The sequence below is a fragment of the Psittacula echo genome, assembly GCF_963264785.1.
Source record: "Psittacula echo genome assembly, chromosome: 2".
In the NCBI taxonomy this organism is placed as follows: domain Eukaryota; kingdom Metazoa; phylum Chordata; class Aves; order Psittaciformes; family Psittacidae; genus Psittacula; species Psittacula echo.
Window position 1 is genome coordinate 148,026,285 of NC_137737.1, and position 25,775 is coordinate 148,052,059.

The 25,775-nt window shown below is 41.7% G+C and overlaps 2 protein-coding genes across 2 annotated transcripts in view; one reads left to right on the top strand and one right to left on the bottom strand.

Moving 5' to 3' along the window:
- Window positions 1-2,483, top strand: part of MTBP (MDM2 binding protein) — a gene marked incomplete at both ends in the record, with an annotated part of 29,941 nt that extends 27,458 nt beyond the window's left edge. The window contains 2 exons of the mRNA XM_080610880.1: window positions 894-959; window positions 2,448-2,483. Coding sequence (XP_080467006.1) covers window positions 894-959; window positions 2,448-2,483 — 102 coding nt within the window. The remainder of the gene's footprint in view (window positions 1-893; window positions 960-2,447) is intronic.
- Window positions 2,484-6,710: 4,227 nt separating this feature from the next.
- The window catches only part of SNTB1 (syntrophin beta 1), a gene marked incomplete at its 5' end in the record, with an annotated part of 111,158 nt that continues 92,093 nt past the window's right edge, over window positions 6,711-25,775 (bottom strand). The window contains 4 exons of the mRNA XM_080610731.1: window positions 6,711-7,856; window positions 9,173-9,363; window positions 10,832-11,028; window positions 18,530-18,669. Coding sequence (XP_080466857.1) covers window positions 7,764-7,856; window positions 9,173-9,363; window positions 10,832-11,028; window positions 18,530-18,669 — 621 coding nt within the window. The 3' untranslated portion in view covers window positions 6,711-7,763. The remainder of the gene's footprint in view (window positions 7,857-9,172; window positions 9,364-10,831; window positions 11,029-18,529; window positions 18,670-25,775) is intronic.

Below are 25,775 nucleotides of genomic sequence, written 5' to 3' on the forward strand. Positions count from 1 at the left end.
TGTAGGGAAGAACAAGTAGGGCAAATCAGATGGATTCACAGTTCTATTTCAAGTAAAAAAGCAGAAGGAAGAGTACTGCAGTGATCCTGTCCTTTGGCAAGCTGATCTGGAAAGAGGTGTAGCATGATTTTGTTCTCCTGAACTGTCCTGTAGCCACAAGTCTGTAGGAGCTCTTTTTGCTATGTACTTCAGAAGCATGGTATCATAGGTATAATTCTTTTTTTGGAGACAAGTAGTAAATGAATTTTCTTAGCTTTTCTTTCTCTTTCAGCAAAGAGATGTGCGTGATTTGTTTAAGAGAGTGGATTAGATCGGGCTAATTGGACGGCAGAGCAGACAAGCCATTCTAGGTTTTTCCTTTCTTACACTTTCTTTCCTGACATCTTCTTTGTTCTTTAACAGAACTCTGTAGTACAGTCTGGTCACACAGTTAATTTTATATAGGAATATGATTTCAATCAAGACTAAGAAATTTTAATAACATTTAAGAGAAATAAGAAAAATTCTGGAAGTGTGTGGAAGGTTAGGAAGGCTCAATCGCATGTTTGAGTGTTAGGTTTGGACTGCTTTTAAGGAAAGTTTCAAGCCATTGGAGTAGATTCAATTATTTCTTTTTGTTTGTTTTTCTTTTTCTTTTATTTCTTTTTTTCTTAAAAAAAAATTCTTAAAAAAATTTAAAAAAAAAAGTTTTTTTCTTAAAAAAATATTTCTCTTAAAAAAAATTAAAAAAAGAAAAAAATATTTTTTTCTTAAAAAAAAAAAGTCAACTGTTCTGTGGTTCTGAACAAGTTGATAAAAGGATAATACCCTCCTGGTTATTAGGGCTCTTGTAACTCAAATAAGAGTGAGCATAAGTGTTTGCTAATTTCTGTGTCTTTGTGTTTCCTATTCAGGATCTTAAAACTTCTAGAGGACTTCTTGATGAAATGAAGAAAACAGCAAATAACAATGCTAAACAGGTAAGACCATTGGGGTTTTTTATTCCTGTAACTAGGCAAGGCTAAATGCAGCTGTGGCAGCTTGGCTGGAGGATGGTTTAGTCAACACCTTTAAGAGATTAAGAGGTGCTTTCCTTTGGCTTGTTTGGGTCTCGTTTCACACTTCTGATCTTGCAAAAACTTTCTCTCAATCAGTAGTCCCGTGGCAAAATTTTCAGTTGCATATGTTCAGGTTTTAGATGATGATCTAGTTATAGCTGCCAATGTGATGTGCACAGTGATAAGTGGAAGTGAAGGCAATAAATGTTTCCACATCACAAAATATAAGAAGAGATTTTTCTTCATTTGAGAGAAGCCTGGGTCCTTAGGGAATTCTTTCCTTGTGTTGAAGGAAGTAATATTTATTTTCAAAGGATAGGAAGAAATAAAAGGACCCATAAAAGGAAATAAATTTCTTAAAAGAAGCAATGAAAATTAATAATTTTAAGCTTGGGAATAGCTGTAAGCACAAGGGAGATTACATGGGCTTATTTGTGTGTAAGGTGGGACTTATGTGAACAGTATCACAGAGGAAAGCATGGGAGTAAATACCCCTCCAGAAAATAAGTAACTCTTTCATTTAAATTCTGAAAAACATGCTGAAATGTCTCCATGATATAAAAAAGAAAAATATATCATGCATATTTACAGTACAGTTTTCAAAATAATAAATTAAATGGAAGGATTTTGTCTGGGGCAGTTAAATAATAAAACACAAATTCTCGAGGAGTACTTCTAGATCCTCACAGAATTTATTTGATGAGAGCAGTATTTATTGTGTTCTGTACTGTGTTATTTTGGGAATTGCTTCCTACAGATCATAAGGTTTCAAAAGCTATGTGTGCTGTGATGTTTGGTGTTGAACTGGGATATTGTGCTGCCTCACTGCTTCTTAACCACCATCTTTGTCTGGGGAGACAGTTGGTAGTTTCCTGTGTGTTTGCTCTTGGCAAGAGAGGCATTAAAATTGGTGATCTCTTAAGCTGCCCACCTCTGCCGGTGTTAAGAGAACGCTTCAAAACTACCTTACATGAAATGTGATTGCCCAGGACTACTCAGTGGTCTGAACAACCACCCTGTTTGGGAAACAGCAGTAATAGTGGCAGTAGATACAGCAGAGAACAAATCATCCTTTATGCTTTCCTCTATGGTGTTGAGAATTTTTTGGGGGGAGCTGCTGAGTCTTGCATGTGCACCTTGTGGCCAGCACATAAGAGAGAGAGAGTGGGCTCAATACAAGGGATCTAAAAATGCCTTTTTCTAAAGACAAAGCATTGTGTAAAATTAAATACAGTTCTTGTATCTCTCAGTTTAATGAAACATTTTCTCCTTTTGAATGGGTTATTTTTAAATACTGCTCAGTAAATACCATATAGATGGTGATAAAGAATTGATAAAGTGTATGGGATGTTCTTATGTAACTTCAGGTCTTGAAAACAACTTAAATCCTTTGTTTTCTCATTCTCCCAGGTAATTGAGTGGGTTTTGGAGAAGAGTGGCAAGTAGAGGTGCTGTGTGGATGCTACTCACTCCTAGAGATGGAGCATGTCCATCTGTGAGAAAGGCATTAAACTGCTTCACACACATACATACCTACACACTGGGAGAACTTTGGTCAGTGTACTTACAGAGGCTCAGTTCTCAAGCACAATAGCAGGTTTTGAAAATTTTATACTAAAAGTTTTAGTTTTTAAAATAATTTCAAATGAAAAAGGTTTTATTTTATATGCATATTTATTATGTTTCATTGTTAAAAGGAATCTAGCTTGGCTTGGTTTGATACAGCTTTGTATGGTTTTTAACAGCTATATTTGGTTTTTATGTGAATAAAACCCCCACCGGATTTGATTTTAATATCAAAACTACTGTGGTTTACCTTTTTGCATAAAGAACTTTATTTATTACTATTTGCTGTTTATAAACAGCTGTTTACAGTATTGACCGTTGGTATTTTATAGAATAAGTAAGAACAGTTCCTATGCTGCAAATGCAAGAAGTTTCTTTCGAAACGATGCAGATTTCCATTAAAGAAAGGATCATTGTTCTACAACCTGAATTTCTGGTATAATTTCATATGTATTCTTCGTAACACTCCTTAGAAACAATTCATATGAGAGTTCTGAGATTCCTTTCCTGGAGGAGGAGAAAATCAAGATGATAGCAGTAATGATTATAGTGAGAGCTGTGAAAAGATCTGGCATGCCAGTGTGAAATGGAATGGAAAGAATTGCGACCTGAGTTGCAAGCACAGTAGGGTACTAAATTCAGCTTCAGTTTGCTTAAGTCTCAGGGGTGCATCTGGCTTGTACTAGTGTGATTACTATTCGAGTTAGTATTGTGATGAGGAGTTCTTACCAAAACAAATATATTTTACAGCTTTCAATATAAATGTTTCCTGTTCATCATAGAAACTAACATGATTGAAATTGATAGAGATGCAGTGTTATTATTTGCTGTATTCTCTTGAAAGGAGACTGGATTAAGCAATATAGATATAAATGAAATGCAATATTATTAAAAAGTAATTGAACTAGAGCACATGTAGACTACATGTAGTGCTGTGAAACCTCATTCTCTAAAGAGCCTTCCTGGTTTTGTGACATTATTCTTTGCTTAATTGTGTTTTGTGTAAAGCCAAGCCCTAAGGAGGTTTTTCAACTCTAATAGGATGTTGCATTTAACTCTTCTGTTCCTTTGTTCCAATGTGTATTGTTCTTTTGAACTCTTGAGACCTCTTCTACATACGGGGCGTGTGTGCTTGTTTTCACTGCACTTGGGGTGGCAGTAGGAAAGCTGTGTAGCTGGTTTATGGTGACACTGGGCTCTGGTAAGTACCATGTGCATCTTAGCCCTGGACAAACCCGGGGCTTGAACAAATGTAATCCTACTCCTGAAAATACCACACATCCACAGCATCCAGGTTTTGCTGATTTGAGGAAATATAAATGCAGTGAAGGTTGATATTTAAATAATTATTAAATAAAAACATGCACAGAATTTCTCCAATGCATTAGTTTCTCCATATGGCTCCTATTTCTTTGCAGACAAAACAAGAAATTAATCAAGACATAAATCTTCCTTAACATCTAATATTGACTAAAGAAAGTCTACCTCCATGTAGGAGGAGAAAAGCCATCAGTTACAATCTCCTCTCTTCAGCCTTAATGATGGGACTTTAGTCCAAATACTAAAGCAAACTACTGAAAGATGTATTTCCTGCTTAATTGAGGGGAAGGGGTTTATAAACTTGTAACTACAGAATCTTTGTAATTAATAAATTATGCAGAAGATGGTAAGTAAAAGTACAGAAACTACATTTCATAAAAACCATAAAGCTAGCTGCCATGAACAAAGAAAATCACTTTCAGAAAAGTAATTAATAGTCTTTAACTGGCTTTCTTGATGAAGAACTCTGCACCTATCTGTAGGACTTCTATAAAGAGGCACTTTGAATATTATTATTATTATTATTTTCTCATTCGTCCCTTACCTGTCTACAGTGTCCACAGTGAGCCCTGGATTTAGATACTTACTATCTTAATTCTACTGCAAGTAGCTCAATGGTTATTGTTTTAATTCTGTAGACTCAAAAGTTGGCCTGGAATGATCAGCAGGAAAGCAGGCAGAGAGACATAAACCTCCAAATAGGAGGAGGTTACAAAATGCTTACAAATAAGCATTTTGATGTATTGTTTGTTTGCATGATTCCCAGTGCTCAGCTAGTACAAAACTGCCCGCGTCTTACCTGTGCTTCTGTTTATTGTCATGGCTTAAGAACACTGTACCTCTTTTAGCTGTGGTAACTGCCTTCGTCCATGCTCTTAACCTACAAAGAACATGCAAAAGAATTTGACCTGGTCTACTGTAACAGCGCTTCTCTTCTCCAGGCTGAACATCCCCAGCTCTCAGCCTGTCCTCATAGGCCACATCCCTGTGGCCTTTCAGTAAATTCTAGCAGCAACACAAAACAAATGCTGCATGCTTATGCTTTCAGTGTGTTGGCAACAGCGCTGCTCTCCCATGAGCATGGAGCTTACTTAATAGAAAGCACCAGTGCACCATCGACAGTACATTAACACCTTTTTTATTTTAAATCTTTAAAAGTCATTCCATCAATGCGATGAAGAGTTCTCTCAAGTAACTGAATTTTTAACAGAATGCCTGAAGTTGAAAATGTATTTTTCCCCAGCCCAAAACCAGAGGCCAGCCTTCCAAACAGCTTGTTTGGATGCAAATTAAGCTCACCTCACAGAAATCCAATAAATGACTTTATTAAATATATTCTTTTCCTCTAAAATATAAATATTCACTATACTCTTATAAATGTGGAGTAGGTCCATATTTCATTTGTCTATCTCATCCAAATATGAATCAGTCCCAAATCTGAAAATGAAGAAATAGCATCTGTAATTATCATTATTTTTTTCTATAAATATATATAATATGAATTTTCTTTGCAAACTGTTATTCACTTATACTTCATATAGTACTGAGCACCTTAGATTACATATTGTGTCATTTAATTGTTGGTACTAATATAGGAATTTGTAATATTTACAATGCACATACATGTTAGGTATAACATTCCAGTGATTTGTAAGTGTTAAAGGAATAAGGAAATAGTGCAGTATAGTTTACACACATATTTAACCTACCCCACACAAGTTTTCGCTTTAACCTCTGGAACTTTTATAGGAGCCTGTGTCCAAATCTTTCAGTTATACCTTGGAACAGCAATGAAAATGTCCCAAATTGCTTTTTGAAGTCTTCACACAATGTTTTACTCGCTGATGTGGTGTGAGCTCATATCGAAAGACGCAGACCCCAGCGTACCGACTGCTCTCAGCTTCTCAGGACGTATTCTCCCAGAAGCTTCCAAGCCAAAGGAGACCCAAGGAACTGCCACCTACAGTTACGTTAGCAGCAGCAGGGGCTGAAGGAGAAATGTCCCTTTGGACAGTGTTGGTAAGTCATGTAACATCTCACCTCCCACCCTGTGAATTTACACAAGGAATTACTAAGTTTTAAGTGCAAGTACCGTGACAGTAAAACTGAAGTCCACAGCTCAGTGAATGCTGGCTTTAGACTGGTGAGAGGTGCTGGGAGTGGGGCAGCTCCTCTGGCAGGTGGTTTAGCTGTTGTTCTTTGATGGTTATTTCTGTATTTGTGAATTCAGACCATCATCTTAATTTTTTAATCAGTCTTAATCATTAAGATACTTGTGGAAACCACCATGAACTAATTCCTATGCTGTGAATAACCAGCATGACTTACACTTAACTCAAGACTTAGCTTAAAAACAACATGGAACCAAACTGTGTTTTTAATTTTCCTCTTTGCCAGCCAAGTGATGCAAAGTTGAAACTTACATGCTTTCTCAAGACTAAAAGAAGTGTTGTGATACAAGAGCACTTCCACAGACTCTGGATTCATTATTTCCTGTACAGTTCCTGTCCTTCAAAGTGTGAATTTAGGGCAAAACTCTTCACATCAAAAAAAATCCCTCCCCTCTGTGAACCAGTTCTGGTTACAAAGTAAGAGCAACATAAATTCCATCCCTGTTCTGCTGCTTTCTCTTCCCACCCAACCATACTAAGTCAATTTAGTAGTTCCAAGTGCAAGCTCTGCGTATCTCCTCTGATGATGAAGGTCAGTGTTCCTGCCAGCTGCCTGCTTTGTACCTCATATAACTGAACTAGGCTGAAACTCAGTGAATTGTGGTTTTTGACTTAATACAGTAGTTGTGTTGCAAAACAGGAACTAGTAAGTTATGAATGTGGAGGTGAGTGTCCTACATTTCACCAGCAGAAATAAATCTGGAGTTGCCAAGTCATGTTCATATCAGCAGTTCCATATTAAGGCTTTTCTGGCATTGCAGCTCATCTTCTCATCCTGGTGTGTTTCCTTACTGTTGTGGAGCTGCTTGAGTAACTGATCTAGTTGAGGAAACCCTCAGAAAAATCAGGTCTTCCTCCTTCTCCACATTTTTTCTTCCATGAAGACCACACAACCAGCCTCACCCAAGCTGAGGGGGTGACACAGTAGGGATAGGACAGGAAGCTTAGCACAGCTTTCTGTTGGAAAACTACCATGGCAGTGTGCTGGAACAAGGTTAGGTCATACTTCAACATGGATTCAGGTAACTTCCACTTAAGCCAGGGGCCCGAGGAGCTGGAACTCATTAAACCATTCTGGGAAGTCACTGTAAAAATATATCCCGTGTGGCCATCAAGAAGTGATGCTCCTACCTATGCTCTACCTGACAGCCAGCTCTGAACGCAACACTACAGCTAGTCCTGGTTTGGGAATGTACACAGAAGAGTCTGTAAGTGGTGAACAGGTTAGAACAGGAACAATATTTTACTTTTGGGTGATAGGACAATCTTATTTGGATAACTTTGACTCAACCAACCTTGAGCTTGCATCACAACCAACACCCACTCTTGTCTGCTTAGCCCTTTACTTATTCTATATAAACAAGTACATTGAAATAGGCACAATTTATGATTCTGGAACATTTACATATATGGTACTACACACTTCTACTGTCTCATGGGATTTTAAAATCCCATTATTTACAATGAAATCCACCATTTTCCTTGTCATGCCATCTCTTTAGCTGATCAAAATGAAACCTGGGCCTTGGAAGACTGCAGAAACAACCAAGGTCTTGTACTGAGCCCCAAGCTGGCATATGCTACTGGCTGGCACAGGTTGCTGCTGTTGACTGTACTTCAGATTAGCATGGTCACTCCGTCTCTCCTTGAAGAAACTGATGTATCCCACTTATGCCACCAAGCCAAGTCTTGTAATCTTTGCTGAGAGGAAGGAATGAATGATGAACACAATTGGTTTCGGACAGGAATGAAGGTCCAGTTGCTGAAAGTACAGAAAGAAATGAAGTTCAGAATGATTACAGCTCAAATAAGCAATCATTTATGGAGTAGTTGATGAGCTGCTGCCTGGTATTTTGAACAGGCTTCTATTAATCACAACCCTTTATTATAACATATGGGCTTCCCTCTGTATACAGCTGCAAATATTTAGTTTACCATAAGTAATACGCATTTTGAGAGCAGATGAGATCCTGGTGCCTCTGGGCTTCCATCCACCTGGGTAAGCAGCAGAAAACTCAGATGCTGCAAGCACTCCTGCAAGAGGTTCAACCCCTCCATCATTTCAGGCTCTGTTTCTGACCAGAGATGGTCATGGGACTGCTGTGGCCAATACCGAGTACAGCTGCTGTTGGGCGCAGGCTGAATCAGGATACTAAATCTTCAGCTGATGCTGCATGATTGCTCCTCTGTTCACACAGCAAGACTGAAGGGAGACTTTCTTTTTCCTCATAGTCAAGGTTCACATGATCTCACCACTGCTTGCTAAGCATGACAGACTTGTCATGGACAGCAGGTTCAACAGTAGGCTTCCATCAAAACAAACCAGATTTGCCTTTCCACCAGCCATGTATCAACTTCATTGAGAGTTAGTGACAAATTCCCTTTTGAAAGCCTGACAACAAGCAGTTCACAGAGTATATTTTATCAAGGATGACATGAAGAATTAAGCACTCAGGAACTGCTGAAAAAAATCTGGCAGGAAAGACCATGTTTACATGCATAATTTATGGTACGTAAACTGCTTGTAGGAATAAGCACCTTATTTTTAGGGATTGTGACAACTAACTTAGCAGCTTAAGCAGACAGTTTGCACTCTATTTGTAGTCTTTGATTTTTTTTCAGCAACTAGATGTTCAAAAATAAACACAGCTTGTTATAACGTAAAGTTCCTATGTGTATGTTGGAATTAATAACATCTCATTCTTAAGTTTTTCCACCCACAATCACACAAAAAGTGCAATGGATACATACAAAAATTCTAACATTTGGCTATTTGGAAATACAGTTTGTTCTTAAATATGAGAAATCTTTCATCCAGCTTCACATGTTTTTACCATTTTATCTCTCTTTTTAGTTTATCTCCTAAAGACACACCGACATGCTTTCTAAGCATGGTGTCTGGATACTGGTACTGGCCAACTGTTACTAGAACAGACCAGAACAGCACAGAATAGAATATTTCAGGTGGAAGGGGTGTACAACAATCATCTAGTCCATCTTCCATTAGTGCTTCTCCACCTCACAGCCTGAAGGACCACCAAAGGTAATGTGTATCCCTTTGCTAAATGCAATACTTACAATTTCTCCATCCTTTCCTCCAAAGTCTAAATAAAGCATCCTTATCCCATCATCTGAGGACATTTTCAGTTTTTCATAGGGATATTGTGCAATTGTCTTAGAGAAGGCACCATCTTGTGGTTCAGTTGTAAGAGAGAATCCATGTTCATAATGGATGGTCAAGCGGCACTCCTGGTTTTTGTATGTGCAAGCTGGAGAAGAAACAAAATTTAGTCTGTAATGGTCTTAAAAGCAACAAAGTCCATTTGGCTGCAGATATTTGCATCTTAAATTCAATCTCAACACTATCTTGTGGAAACCTTTCCTAAAGCTGGGCTTTAACTGTAAACCTCTAGATCTGAAAAAACAACAGCAATTGTTCTGTTGTGCAAGGTCCAAGCAAGCTTTGTTAGTGATGGTGTAAACACACAGACTAAAACTGTCCTTGCCAGTAGCAGTCCTGATATCAGTCCTTTCAACTATTATTTGCTGCATTCTTTATCTTTCTGCATACATCTATATGCTGACCCCAAACCAATCTAGTGAAGTTTAAGAAGGCTCAGGCTGGCGTTGCCTCCTCCCATACCTTGACAAAATCACAGCTACTCTTCTTACATCTGACAGACATAGCCAAAATCAATGAATGTGGCGCACAACACGAGACAATTAGAAGCTGTAAAAGGTTTCCCTAAAGTATTTTGACAAAGATGAAGACACTCCTGAGGCCTCATTAGTGTTGTGGTAATTGAAAAAGGGCCCAGCTAATTGTATATAATAGCTACTGCAGCAGAAAGTCTGCTTCTTCCCCTCAGCTCAGCAACACAGGCCATGATCCAAGTTAAAAAATGAAGAGTTTAGGTCTTCACATCTCAAATTCTCTTTTCCACCACTTCCCTGTGAACAATTCTGCCAAGAACGGTCCTTTGCACTAGCGAAGAATCACCACAATAAAAGAAGGAGCTGATGCCTTCCTCCTGCTTTTGGAAAGAAAGGAACCCGTGTCTCTGCTGAGGAGATGGACATGCCCTCGAGGTGGTTCCCACTGAACACTGGTTGGTTTCCATGTCAGGGGCCTGGCAGCATAGAGGAAGGTGTCTCATGCTCAGCAGCACATGGCTGTACTTGATGGCTTCATGAAATCAGAGTTGCCCTTTGTCACAGAATGGATCTGTACTTCAGCTCCTGCTCTCACATTTTTTGGCAATGAATGACAATAATGCTGAACTTTAACAGCTCCATCACTTGTGGGCCTAGTGGGGGAAGGACTCCCAAATCATGGGGGCACTCAAAAGAAAGGCCCAGCCTCAAAGCTCCAGAGCCATCCAACCCAGGCTAGCACTACCTGGCCAAACAGGGCATCACTAGACTACTTCTATTCCAGTCCACTTTGCATGTACAGAGTGCTGAGAAGTGGCATGTTGGTGTTCAGGGTCAGAAATGGCCAGCTGTCAAAATACGGCTTTTGGACTGGTTTGTATTTTTTCACTCTTCTCAAGTGTGCAGAGCTGGGTAAATATAATGCTTGTGAATGTGCCAGAAACCAAGAGGACAGTGTTTTAAACACACAGAACCCTAAATATGCACAGTTTTTTAAACGAATCACCTCTAGCAGAAGTACCCTGAAGTGCCCATGAGTGTCATGAGGATGTGTGGAGATGCGGCACTCCAGATGTTACTCACATGTGGTGATTTCTGTGATGAGCTCCGCAGAGTTGTGGCAGCCCTGCACGACGCTCCTTGTCCACAGTGAGAGGTCTCGGCTAGTCTCCGTCCTGAACAGATGGGTTTCTATCCCTTGCCTTGTACCCGTACGGGTTGCAAAAGATAAATCCATCCCTGACTGCGGTGAGCCTTTTCCTGGGCCAGAATGGACCAACCTGCAATCGGATGTGAGAATACGAGTGAATTATAATACTGACACAGAACACTGTGCCTAAATCCACACCTGAGCACAGCTCTGCTCTGCACGTTCCTAAATGCAAGTGGTTAGGAGCACAAGAACACACATCTCCTTTGTATTTGAGCCTAAAAAGTGACTCCTAGTGACCCTCAGAAGAGTGATGGTGCAAGGTAGCGAGTACAAAAGCAGCTGGACACACAGGAATGTTCCAGAATTTTCCAATGAATTGTACAAAACACCACTTTAGATGAGGAACTGAGAGAAGTCACTGACTGCTCTATGGTGATGGGGTTTGGTCCACAGATACAAGTGCTCACTCATATGCAGCAGCTGAATCCAACTTTCACCGTCATGCAGCATTTGCCATAAAGCTTAAACATCTGCAGGCAAACTCAGTGATAAATGCTGCTGGATAAAGTAAGATGTTTTGTAAAATGCACAGATGCCTAAGTACTGTCTTGTGCATACTCTTCCTATAAGGAATATGTAAAATGCAAGATGTTGCAGCTACTTTTAATCTGAAATTCTCTCCCATTTTGCTGCTATTAACATTTTTTACTTTGCATCAACAGCTGATCTCCTGTGACCAGGCAAGGTTCATTCATCTGGGCTTACACTAAATTGCATGGAATATTTTAAGTGAGAAAATCAATACCTCAGAATATTTAATTCTTCTTTAAGCTGCCCTTTTGTGTTGGTTTTTTCCCCTGCAGAAGTCTGGACAGTGAATACAGAATTCACTCAGGGACATGACACTGATTCAGTTGAAAACATCCAGAGGAGGTCCAGAGACTGACCCTAAGAGGGAGTCACAAAATGCATTCTTCTGAAAAGCTTATTTCTGTCTTGTGTCATCTGTTTCTCTTTCTATAGGCAATCCATATACTTCATGTGAGACTATAAAGTATGTAGCATAGTAGTAGAATACTTGTGCTGAAGGATAAAACATCAGATTATACCAATCACCTATGGCATGCTAATTCACCCTCAAATTATTGTTTTGCATCTGGAAGAATAGTTGCCTTTAGCTGACACTCTACAACTATGCCATCAAACAGAGATGTTTTAATGTGAAAAAAGCAGAAAGGAAAGAAGCAGCACGACTTTAGCTGTTATTGTGACACTAACCATAGGGCATCTGGAATTTTCGCAATTCCCTGCAGTTTGTGTTGGCATTTGGGATGCGCGTTGTGCCAGACAGATGTGTTCCTCTTTCATACCCCTTTAGAAGGTTTGCAAGATTTGTTCACGCTCAGGTTCATAGTAAATTTCTTTGGATTTTCAGCATCTGCCTTGATTTCATGGTCCCAGGAAGCCACGGGGGGTGAGATAAGGGGTATCCTGCTCAGTCCTGCCCTGCGCTGTGGCTGGGCAGGAAAGCCTCTTTCCAGAGAGGCACCAATGCCCTCCCCAAATGCTTTTCCGCCTCTAGAAGGGCTGCGTTAACACCTCACTCGGTTTTGGTACTCAAGGCCTCCACCTGCAGGTTTTGCAGTGGGGGACGCAGCAGCAAACAGCCCCAAACCTGTAACTCACTCTCATCTGGCACGAGGAGGTGGCAGCTCTGAGGGGAAGCTGCATCTTGGTAAATAAGGCAGGAGACTGCCTTATTTTAGGGATCTGAGATCTCTGGGCCAGTCACCCTGGTGCAGGCACAGCCACCACTCTCAAGCTGCCGTCTGCTGCTGGGGGTGACTGCAGGACAGCAGCCTGGGAAATCACATCAAGTTTATCACTACAAATAAACCTATTCCAGCTTCTGCCTGTGTCACCCCCTCTCCTTTATACAGTGCTCATCAGCAGTGCTAACAGTTGTTTTCTAATACTCATGATATTGACTGTGAGACAGACAGATGGTTCCAGTGTTTTACTTCCCTTCAAATCCATCCCCCAAGCTCCCTTACATCTTCATGCTTTCTCCAAAGCACTGCCATTGCAGGTTTTTCAGCACAGGGGTAGAATGAAGATGTACTTTACAAATTAAAATGCGTGGACATATCCAACATGAACATTATTTCTTGCCTGCCTTCCCATTTGCATTATTTAGCGTCACTATTTAAAAAGACTTTTCTGTCATACAACTCCAGACTGTGCTTTGGACCATGCAGTTAAACATGACCTAGACAAATATGCAGGGGAACATTTGATAGTATTTACATACCAGCTGTCAGCACTGATGTATTTGGGTACAGGGCAAAGGATTCCTAAGCTTTAATAAAGTTGCATTCATGTAAGCTGCTTCATTTACATAAACAATATTTTACCCTAAAGACCACAAAAATACCTTAAAAGGCAAAAAAATAGTCTTAGAAACTTCACAGAAGGGTTCCCTTTATCCCTGCCTCCCATCACTCTGATCACAGCAGAGGTTGTGTGCAGGGAGGGCTGCCTCTGGTACTATTCACCTGCGGTCCATGAAGGTTACTCTGCTCTGTGGAAGTTTCTGAGATGTCTCTTGTACTCAGGAGCCCGAACACCCCTTCCCAGAGCAGCCAGAGCCGCAAGAGGGCAGGAGAAGGTTGGTCATCACGATCAAGTCTGTTTGCAAAGAGCATAGATAACAGGCAGCAGCTGTAAAATGCAACTCTCGGTGTACTCCAGGGGGCCAGGGAGACAGTTCCAATCTTACTTTTTCCTTGTCTCTCTATGTTTTAGGGACTTTTTTCGTATTATTCCTTGCAGCAGTGTGATAGCAAGATGGGTACATGAAGTGCTAGGTGAGATGCACTGAGACCTGCTTTTCATTCAGTGCTGTGAAAAGTTTCAACCAGTTACTGCAACAGCAAAACCTAATGGCCTCTTTAAAAAGGACAGTGAAAGCAGCACTGACATTCAAAGCAAGTGTTCAGCTGCTCATTCAAGATTTATTTCAGAAGAGCCCATGATACAAGTGCACTGACAGTCTGAAGCTCTGCCCTGTCTGCCACTATCATCTGACCTTATGCTGAAACCGCTCCTTGCCCTGGCTTAGCATTTGAAACCTGCTCTGGAATGGCTGCACTCTGGAAACCTATGATCTCAATTCGAGTTCTGCATGGAGGCAGCTACAACCACCCTCAGTGCCTTAGGAAGATGAAGCACAGCACCTTATACACCTTCCTGGGGTGCTGGGGGGCCCCAGTGCTCTCCACCTTCCCCTCTGCCAGCTTGCACAGAGTGCTGAAGCTCCTTCCCCATCTTTCCATGGCATAAACCATCAAACTGCTTTAATACTTTCTGGTTACAGACCTCAGCTTTACACAAAAGCTACTTATCTGATCTTTAATCAGAGTCCAACACGGGCTGCCTTCTTTTTCCCCTTTTATTTCATATCTGGCTATGACAGATAATGGAATTTGATTGCAGACATTTAAGATGTAATTACTTGATCCCTATTCCCAAGATAGAGGGAGGCACTGTTATTCAGGCATAAAGAAACACTGAAACAGGGATTATGACAGAAAGGTCCTAGGAGTCAGGGCTATGAGCCAGCTACTATGCCTCCCAGTGCAGAGATTTAAAGGAACAACTTAAATCTGATCTCAGTTTTCTGTGAGCTATTACTCATATTCTACACAAAGCTCCGAAAGACTGTCTGGAAAGTATTTTTTGGTCTTAACAGCATCCATAGGTTGAAGGCAAAGTTATCAACAAACAAAAAGGACATGCTGAAATTCTGCTGCTAAAATACTCTAAGAAGATTGTAATCCTTCTACCACTTTCCAATTTTCTCTGCTCATTATGTCCCGGGTAGATTAAGCATGACCTTCTCTACAGTATCTGGCACTGAAGTTTTCCAGTTTCAGCAGCTTTTCAAATATGCATTAGCTAAGCAAAAATGTTTTCCCAAGGACTCATAAAAATCTGAAGGAGGGGAGCAGCCAAGATTACAACATGTGGTCTGCAAACTTTCCAGGTGAAAAGTTCCAAATTGCACTGATCAATGCACAGAGGGATTAAAAAACCTGTCACGAGGAGGGTAATCACTGACTGAGCGTGAACACAGCAGTCGATACCAAAAGCAATCCCTGTGTATGTATCTTTTCTTTTCTTGTATAACTGTACTCAGCACGACAGATCATAAAAGCAGGATCCTGCAGGGTTTTAATCACAATCATCCGAAACAGGAGGTGCAATGATTTGGGGAATCTGTCAATTTATGTATTCTGCTCACATTGGGGATTCATGTATTTATATGTATTTATCAGATTGTGACTCCATTCTGAATGTCAGGTTCTGTATATGTGATGTCTTTTCACACAAGTGTTAAATTCACAGTGATATTAGTAAGAAATCACAGAGATGGGGCTGGAAAGGTTCTCCGGATGTCATCTGGTGCATCCCCCTTCCCAGATCATGAACACACTCCTGAGGGTTATCCGTCCTTCAAAGTCCCCACTGATGAGGATTGTACACCTTTCCTAGGGAACCTAATCCAGTACCTCACCTGCACACCAAGTTTTTCCCAGGACATACCCCAAACCTCCCCTGCCACAATGGGGCATAGCATTTCTGTTAGCATAGCAGCTGACCATGCCCTGTTGTGTTCTGGAGGGACCTGGTGAACACACTCTCCTGTCTCCCTTGTGTCTCATTTTCATTCTTGAAAACCATCTATATGTTTTCCACAGACTTCTATAAATGGATGATGTTTCTTAAGTATTTCTTACTTATAGTGATTTCTTCTAGACCTTCCACATCTCTTTGGAAGCCTCCCATGAAAGTGGTCTATCATCACCCGAGGCTTTACTCATGCTCTGCAGTTGGGTATGATTACTACATCTGCCCAACATGCAGCACTTCTGCTAAATGCTGAGATGATTTGTCTTTGTCTTCTCCTCTCAAAAACAGAACACCGCAGATTTAAGCAATTTTGCCACACTGCCCAGACACTTCCTGGCACAGCAATCACTTTGTTGCTTATTTTCCACCCCAAACCAGGACAGCTGATTACTCCCCAGCACTGAACTTTGCAGTTGTCCTTTCTGAACTGCATCCTGTCTTTCTGACAGACCATCTTCCCGGTCTTTAAAGACCCTTCTCATTCCTCTCCAGCCTGAAGGCTGAAGCTCCTCCACTCACAAGGGAATGCCATCAGACAGGGAGGTGACTATCCCCACACAAGGCAAGCCAGTTGAAATTAAATCTGAACACCTGAGAGAAACTAATTAACAGGCCCTCAAAGACAAGAACTTGGATTGTTTAATGTGGTAAGTTGCTGGTCACTGCTGACCAGGGCTGGCAATGCCCACCAAAGAGCTGCCTTTACATGTAAGAACGTGGGCAGGAAGGGGCAGGGTGCTCTGTAGGATCTCCAGTCACTTCAAGGCGGAGGATTTGGGTCCATGTACAAATGGCATCCCGAAACAGTGGGGAGAGACACAGAATCACAGAATCATTAGGCTTGGAAGGGACCTCTGGAGATCATTTAATCCAACTCCCCTGCCAAGGCAGGGCCACCTAGAACAGGTTACACAGGAACATATCATACAATCATAGAATAGTTAGGGTTGGAAAGGACCTTAAGATCATCTTTCGGGTGGCATGGTTTAGTGTGAGGTGTCCCTGCCCATGGAAGGGGGGCTGGAACTAGATGATCTTAAGGTCCTTTCCAACTCTATTCTATGATTCTATGATCTAGTTCCAACACATCACCTTTTGCTGGGGAGCTCTTGCTTCACAAACTCTAAGGGTCAATGACAGACCTGGACACAGCCTCTGGTCCCAGTGTTTTACCCAGTTGTCATCTGGAGCTGTCAACCTTCACCACCACACCACGTGGCAGGCTGCAAGCTACTCTCACCTCAAGTGACAGTAACAAAAAGGGTGAGTCAGAAGCTGGCTTCCCAGGAAGTCTGAAAGCTCCATCAGGTGTAGGTAGGCTGAGACAAAACAACCATCTGTGTAATTCACTGAGAGGTTTTTAAAATAATGATTTAGCGGCAAAGCCTCAGTTCATTTGGAGAGAGAACCACGAGACTGAGATCAAAAATTAACTAATGAGAGCGCAATAAGAGACCCACTGCTTTTGACCTTGTGCAACCAGCCCTTCTGAATGAGAACTCATTGAAAATGGTACAATAGAGGCCTGTAGCATGGCCAACACAATGGAAGAGCAGCTCTTTCTCAGGCCCTTTGACCATACTGGCAGAGGAACGTGATTAAGATTCATGTCAAGAAGCACGAACAGTTTCCACTGCATAAAGATAACCATGGAAAAGCTCTCTCAGGCTGAGAAAGTTGGGGCTGTTCAGCCTGGAGAAGAGAAGGCTGCGTGGAGACCTCATAGCAGCCTTCCAGTATCTGAAGGGGGCCTACAAGGATGCTGGGGATGGACTCTTCATCAGGGACTGTAGTGACAGGACAAGGGGTAACGGGTTCAAACTTAAACAGGGGAAGTTTAGATTGGATATAAGGAAGAAATTCTTTACTGTGAGGGTGGTGAGGCACTGGAATGGGCTACCCAGGGAGGTTGTGAATGCTCCATCCTTGGCAGTGTTCAAGGCCAGGTTGGATGAGGCCTTGGGTGACATGGTTTAGTGTGAGGTGTCCCTGCCCATGGCAGGGGGGTTGGAACTGGATGATCTTAAGGTCCTTTCCAACCCTAACTATTCTATGATTCTATGATTCTAACTGCTCATCATGGACTGTAGTGACAGGACAAGAGGTAATGGGTTAAAACTTAAACAGGGGAAGTTTAGACTGGACATAAGGAAGAAATTCTTTACTGTAAGGGTGGTGAGGCACTGGAATGGGTTGCCCAGGGAAGCTGTGAATGCTTCATCCCTCGTGGCGTTCAAGGCCAGGTTGGATGAGGCCTTGTGTGACATGGTTTAGTGTGAGGTGTCCCTGCCGATGGCAGGGGGGTTGGAACTGGATGATCTTAAGGTCCTTTCCAACCCTAACTATTCTATGATTCTATGATACCTTCGAAATAATGCAGATGGCTAGTTCCAACCCAGATTCAAGAATGAGTCTTCCAAGTGCAACATTTGAAGCTAAAAATGTCAGGAATTCATTTGCTAGAGCAGGAACTGAAGCCCCGCTGAAATTAAGCATCTCTATCACGAGTGTGATCTCCAGAAGCCCCAGACTGGTGGTGCAGAACTGACACACCAGCACGTCCAACTCAGGGCAACAATTTCATCTTTTCCAGCCTGGAGGAGCAACTGAGTGCTTCTTCCAAGCCCTCAGGTCTGCACACTGAGATAGATATCTCAGGAGATAGAGCTCTCGGCTTTTTCAGTACTCCTGCTTCTGCATCTGGGCCAAATGGCCTCATCCATAACACTTCTGGTGTGCTTCTGGCCATCATCCTTGGCCAGAACTTGAAATGGAGAAGAGAGGAGTTTAGCTGAGCACATTGGCCCATTGGAGAATAATCTGCTTCTCAAACCATGGCATTTCAAGCGTGGTATACAGCTGTACACCAGCTGTTCCTGTCTGACTAAGCTGTTCCCACCACTCTTGAAGCAGTTGTAATAGAAAAGCACAGGTACCTGGTGGCTAGCAAAGGGTAGGTATGCAGAGGGCTGAACCAAGCTTCCTTCATCCGCGGCATGCTCTCATATATTAAGAGGTCCTTCTCCGTCAAGACCACTAACACTGGCTTCCAGTGCTTCTCGTTGTCCCCTGGCACCTGAAAAAGAGCAAGAGTCAGTAAAACAAGACGCAAAGGATCATTGCCCAATATGAACGTTTCGAGTCCTGAGAAACGAACAAAAAATTTTTTGAAATGAAAAATTTCAAAGAAAATAAATAAAAAAAAAAAAAGAACAAAAGAGGGTTTTACTTCTTTGGCTTTTTGACATCTCCCACATGAATTTATAACCAGCTGCAGCAGAATTGGAGGAAAGTGCAATGACATCTGCTGTTCTACAGCTCTTGCAGCCTTCCCTTACTATAGGCTACTCCTTAAATGCAGTAGTGGAAGAACCATCGAGACAGAGCTGTCTGTTATTTAGCTGTGGTATGCATGAAAGGACCTTAAATATATATTTATAATGTGCCCCATTCATGCGTTGCTGGCACCTTAACCTGAGTGCTAGACACTGCTGCTGTTTCTGTTTCCATGTGTGAAAAAAGCTGCAATAAAGTCACTATTAAAGAAGAATGTCAGGTAGTAAAATACAGTGGTTTAGGAGCTTTTTCCTCAGCAGTTCATGATTTTCATTGCTTCTCCTTCCTTCATACTGTTCTTTCAGTTTTAAAATTGCCAATTTATATAAAGATCCAAGTTAAACAAGGAGCTGATCTGAAGCATTTACTCAGTGATAGATCTGCATCCACATTTCAAACCCATCTGTAGAAGTTGTCTAAAGACTGCAACGTCAGAGACCTTTACTGGCTGCAGGATCCAGATGTGGAATTGTCCTTTGCAGGTTAGACATGTGGTAGTCGGCCTGGCCACACAATTAGCATTATGGGGACCAAGTATGAATCCTGGATTTCAACTATGCTACTCTGGCAGTGTAGAAGTGTCTTAAAATAGATGGGAATATTAAGGGTCTTAGTTTCAAATACAATGAAGCTTGTCTTTCAGAGACAAATTCATCATTTTCCTGTTGGCACCATGCTTTCAAACCCAAATGTCTTGCCTGAGTACTAAAGGGAATGAAACAAATGCTGACATTTACTAGAATCTGGTTGTCTACATGAGTTCTTCATTAAGACTTTCTCCACAAAAGAGAAGTGGCTGTCTCTGTGTTATGGTTGAGGCCAGCTTAGTTGCCACAGACGTGTCACTGGCCACATTGCTGGGTGGAGAAACAGAAGGCTCAATCAAAGGTTGGCCAGGCTTGGGACTGGCACAGCCAGGAATGGCTATTCAGATCCTTAAGTGCAATATGTCTTAAGTGATGGATTCAGATTGAGAACCACATTTGAAACACTTGTATTTTATAAGAAGACAGAGTACCACAAAGTTCTAAGCTTCTAAGAACTTTTAAGACAGCTGTAGACAGCTTCACACCAGAACACCAATGCCCAAAGCAGATCTTAAATTAAGATTTTTGGCTTGCATAATCTTTAAGAGGCATTTTTCCTTCTCAATTAAGCTTTTCTAATAGTCATATTCCTGTTTACAGTATTACTTGTTCATGTCTCTGCGTTAATCAACTTAAAATCATAAATGGTTCATCCTTTTAATTTCTTCAGAAGTGTTAATACTTATTTACTATTTTCTTGTGGTGGCAATTTTCTTGAAGTGCAACCTTTCATTTTCAAATAGGGTGGAATAAAGAAGCCACATAATTAACACACCTATTAATACACTTCAGAAAGAATGTAAAATCCAGAGTTCTCACAGCTCATGTACCATGGAAATCTTCACATGAGCAAAAAGCATCCTCAGAGTCTTAATTCCAGCCATTAACTGCAGTTAACACCCCAGTTCCTAGCGTGGGAATGTAGAAAGAAATGTTGCAGTTAATGTTAACATTTAATAAATGTTATGGTTAATGTTAACATCTAATTTTTGAGAACCTGCCTAGTTAGAAAGAGTTTTAGCACATACTTTTGAAGATTTCCAGAGAAGAAAAATGAATATGAATATGAAATCTCTCATAGGATGAAAAGCAGAATGTTCAGATCCATAATCTGGAGGCATAAGTAGGCAGTGTACTGGGATGTTACTTCTTATTTTTCAATTCTGTGGCCACAAGCAATTCCCAAGTGGGAAGTTGCTCACTGCTTTTCTGCAGAACCATCCTGCCTGTGTAGCATTTTCAGTCACAGGCTTTGCTAGTAGGTGGCTGCTCATTCAGCTGTGACTCCAGAAACTTTGGGAAACACTGTTCCCTGTAAAGCAGCCACAACAAAGGGAATAAAACTCTGCCAGCTGGTCCCAGAACTATTTGCTGGACAGGCATAAATATTAGGAGACAGAATTTCCAGCGTGGATCCCGTGGTTGACACCTGCACAATGGAGCCCACAGCTTTGCCCCTCTCCTTCCCAATAGCAGCGTGACTATGGAGAACATGTGGCACAGCCATAAGGTGTTGAAGACTTTTTCTCAAGAATAAGTGACCTTATACTACCTCTCCTTGTAGGATGTACCCCTGTTTATGGGGTGTATACTGGGAAGGGGAGGGAGAAGAATGATGTTTGCCTGATGGAAAGCCCTCCCCAGTAAGAACGACCATGCAATACACACACTTTTAAACACGTTTTTTAAACTATGCTGGGACCATGGCTGTCTTACTGCTGAGGAATGCTGGTGTAAGCAATACTGCTGCTATTTCAGACCTGAAGAAGGATTTGTGTGCCTGAAAGCTTGTCTGTTTTCTTTCCAAATGTAACAGCTGGCCTAATAAAAGGCACTGCTTTCCCTTAAACCTCCTGAATTGCATTACTGTTCCCTGGTTTTGTTGGGGCTTGGATCAGGCTTTAACAGCCGATGTTGTGCTGTTCAACAGGCAGTTGACACTGCCGGAAGGTGTCAAAAGAGAACATACTGTCCTGTAAATGGTAATAGCAAATCTTACAAAGGAAGAAGACAGGCTGCAAATACACTGTTAGCCTACAGGGCACATTCAGAACAAATCAGCATGGGAAATTAATCCAGCTCAAGCAAGTGCCATACCAAGCACAAGTGTAATAGCAAATTACAAAATAAAGCAAAAAACATACTGCTTACGGGCACCTAAGTGAAGGATTTGTTCAAGTTTTAAAGGTTTCATAACTCGACTTATCATAAAGACAACAGGAAATATTTCTGTAAGAGTAAATTTAAGTATCATTTGAGATACATTCTAGACAATGGTTAGGGCCAGCTTCTTAGCCAGAATTTTGCAGAATTCTGGCACTTGCACTACAGTTTCTTTGCTCTGGTTCATGTACAGGTACAATCCAGAGTGCATTGATCTGTGCTGCAGACAAGTAAGATTACCATTCACTCCAAAAACTTTTCAACGTGAACCTTTCTTCAAAGTCAAAAATGTTAGCTCAAATCTAGATGAAGCAGAGAAAGAAAAATCAGAACTCCTCAGATGTCTCACCACAACAAAATGAATCAGCACTGTTCAGGTAACTTTAAGCACCAATTACCAGTGTCCTTTTCCATGCTCTGCTCATCTCAGATGAGGTCATTGCTTATGTTCCCAGGTGAAATTCCACTTTAAGTCAATGAAGCTGTAAATGTTTATATAAGAAGCAAACTTGGTTTTTTTCCTTTCCTAGACACACTATGTCTATAGATCAAAGTCTTCAAGTACAAACCTGAAAAGGGAGAACAGAGCCTAACAAAAAAAAACCACCAAGTGCAGTGAAGCATCCTTTATGCTGCTTGCAAACCCCTTTGCTCCTCATATGCTCACCCCTGAAGTGCAAACGCCACTTTTTCCCATATGCACCTCTCTGGTTTACCTTGCCAAATCCAGAAATCTTTTTATGTGCATCAGGGATGAAACCTAATTTGTTTGTGTATAAGAACGTGATGGCTGGGCCTGCAGTAACACCAGAGGAAATGTGTTCATGTCTTGCTCGGCCCCAGGCTTCCTCTGCAAAGTCAGTCTAAATGCTTTGCTTTTCTATATGGACATATGGCAGGAACAGACATAAATGTGATGGTGGACAAAAGTGCACAAGGACGGCTGTTGTAGTTCAGCAGCTACACAGAGACTTGTCCATCACCTCTGTCTGATACAGGAGCAAAAGTGCTTTGATTCAGTGCTTTGATTCACACAGTATGAGGACACCACAGACCCCACCACATCAAGAATGCGCCTCAGCTCTGGTTGCTTTTGAATGCCTTTTCAGTGGTGGAGCAGCATCGCTCCAGGCATTTTTAGGGTGGGATCTGTGGTCTGAAGGACTGACTGCAAATAAGGATGTAGCAAGCTCAGTGCTACCTGCAGGACTGCTCCTGCTGGTTTTCGGGCAACCGCTCACATCTTAAGGCCACTGCTTGCAATGTACCCTTAAAGAGTGACTCTTCTGACACATAGTGAGCAACATTTCGAAGAGGAGCCAGCTTGTTTTTCCTGCAGGCAATGGGAACCCCTGGCCCCTTTGATGGGTGCCACAGCTTCCAGATCTTTAATGATTTTCACACGTAATTGGTTGCTGTAGAGACAATAGGCATCTCAGTGGACAAAAATCCTTTTACAGAGGGTTTGGCCCTTTGCTCTTTCCTCTGCCGCGTCTCCTTTTCATAAGGGTTTTCTCTGAATTTCAGTTATTCACCTACTTCAGGCTGCCAGGGATGGATGAAAGAATACTCTTAATCTACGAGGCTCACAGATAATTCAATTAGAGGCCTTGGTGTACTTTGAAAAGCTGTTTTATATTTTCATTAACTCAAAAGGGACATTCCAATTATGTTCCCTGTTTAGTAAACAAATTGTACATTGCCAGCAGGCCACTACAGCAAGTATCCAAAAGGTGGCCTTTCAGAGGACCACTGTGAAGGTAGCAAGTTTACACTTACAGTAAGTGATTTAACCCCTTTTTCTATCACCCCTTCCCAAATCACGGAGCTACACTATCCCCTCACACAGAGCACAGGAGGAGCAACCAAGAAAGAATGTTTGGAAACCTTTTTCATGCCATTTTCCCTTCTCCCTCACTTAAAATCTCTCCAAAGCTGACAAGAGCCAGCTTTGACACAGACTGGGATATGTTCTACTATGTATTTCTTGCCTCTTCATTGTCTTTTGATGAAGGGTTATATCCTTGTTCAGAATAAATGTGATTCATTTACAGAAATCTACTTGTCAGTTCCTGAAAATAACAGCTGGGACTGAAAAGGATTTCTGCAGGATGAACAGCAGTGATGCAGAAATACATCATGCAAACCTCAGCATATGCAACAAGGCTGGTATTTCTGTGAGCTTATTTGATGGGAGGCGATTTGCATTGCAGGAGTGGGTGTAAGTGACAGCCATAGGCTGGGCAGATCAACACCTCCCACGCCACACATGGATGAGATGTGTTTTGCTGTTAAACTTTGTAGCCTTAAACAGGAAATAATGTGCACATCGGTTAGGAAAGAAAAAAAAAGCTAATGAAAAAGTGTCTGAGTTTGTTCTTCTCTCTCTTTGACCTCAGTGAAGGCTCAGAGGTGGTTTATGACAGTATCATATCCGGATTACAGTCAGTGCACAGACAAAGGGCACAATATTGCCTCCTGTGCGCTGTGAGCAGTGAGTGAGGCACATGCTTGGCCATGGTGCCACTGCTGTGTGAGCGGCCAGAGTCGCACAGGTCAGGGACCACGCTGCTCCAATACTTGCACCATCCCAAGCAGAGCCCAGGGGTACACTGGCAGATACATTTACAGGCACTACTGAGTATGGACAGGACACCCATGCTCAAGACAGGTCTGTTCAAGTCTGAATTCCTTCAAAATACCCTTTAAAATGACAAGACGAGAGCCAACTTTCGTCAGAAGAAACTAACACAGTCAACCATGTCAGCAAGGCAGTATGTCCAAGGCAATGTCCTGACTCTCTGGACTAATAGGATTTTAAGACAGCTCTGGCTCATATCCAAATACCTTTAAATGTCAAGAGAAGGACCTCAGTCCTCTGTACTCACCCATGCAAGAATGGCAGGTGATCCGAGACCTTTCCTAGAGCCAAGCAAGCATGCCTGATCCCAGTTTTGCAGTGGAAATTTGCTTTGATGTTAGCTGGAGTTTTTCTAATAACTTTAGGTTTTGGACTAGGGCCTTAGGAAATGAGCCTGCAGGGCTGCATGTCTCCTGTGCTAAAGAGAAGATGGAGACAAATTCTTCTTGGAGGTGCACAGCAAGAGGATTCAATACCCACAAGTTGAGACAAGGGAAATTACGATTTGATACTGAGAGAAACGCTTTTAGAACATCTGTGTTTCACCCAGAAATCTCTCTCTTCCAGCATGCTTATACCACACATTCAGGATAAAACTGAAGATGCTATTAGCAGACATCTTTGAATCTGTTGCATGCTTTATCCATGAAGTGTTGGGGCTCTTCAGACTGCAAGTGAGAATGGCTGCAAACTGGCTTTCTGAAACATGTCTCATGAACATATCACCAAAAAGCTGGTGACAGCAGCTGCATGAAGTTTAATAAAGATTTAAATAAAAATCACAGAATTAAAATGTGGGAGGAATTGTACCTCTAAAACATAGCTCAGTGTGAGAGAGATGAGCAGCTGTGGTGTCTCCAAAATAATCACTGGACCTTCAAGCACAATAATCCTAGTACTGGAGGAAAATCACTGTACTTCCCTTCAAAGTGGAGCTGTCTTCTTCCTCCAGTAAGCCAGTCTTGCCCCAAGGAACACTAAGAAGGACCGTGGCATGGTCCTCTATCTTCCTTAGTCCATGGAGCTATTTTGTACATCAGGGTCAGCCAAAAAAGTAAAAGGATCATACCTGTGAAAGGCACAGTCACTCAGTGGTGGGGGAAGAACAGTTTCCTCCAGGTATGGTCCAGGACACCAAAAACAACCACTATTCTCTGCTATGCACTGTAGGCTGCTGCATCATAGAATCACAGAAGAAGCTGCACTGGAAAAGACCTTCAAGATCATGTAGTCCCAACCCCTCTGCCATGGGCAGGGACACCTTCCACTAGACCAGGTTGCTCCAAGCCCTATTCAACCTGGCCTTGAACACCGCCAGGGATGGGGCACCCACAGCTTCTCTGGGCAACCTGTGCCAGGGCCTCACCACCCTCACAATAAATAATTTTCTCCTAATATCCAGCCATTTCCTCTTGTCGTATCCCTATACACCTTTGTAAAAATCCCCTCTCCAGC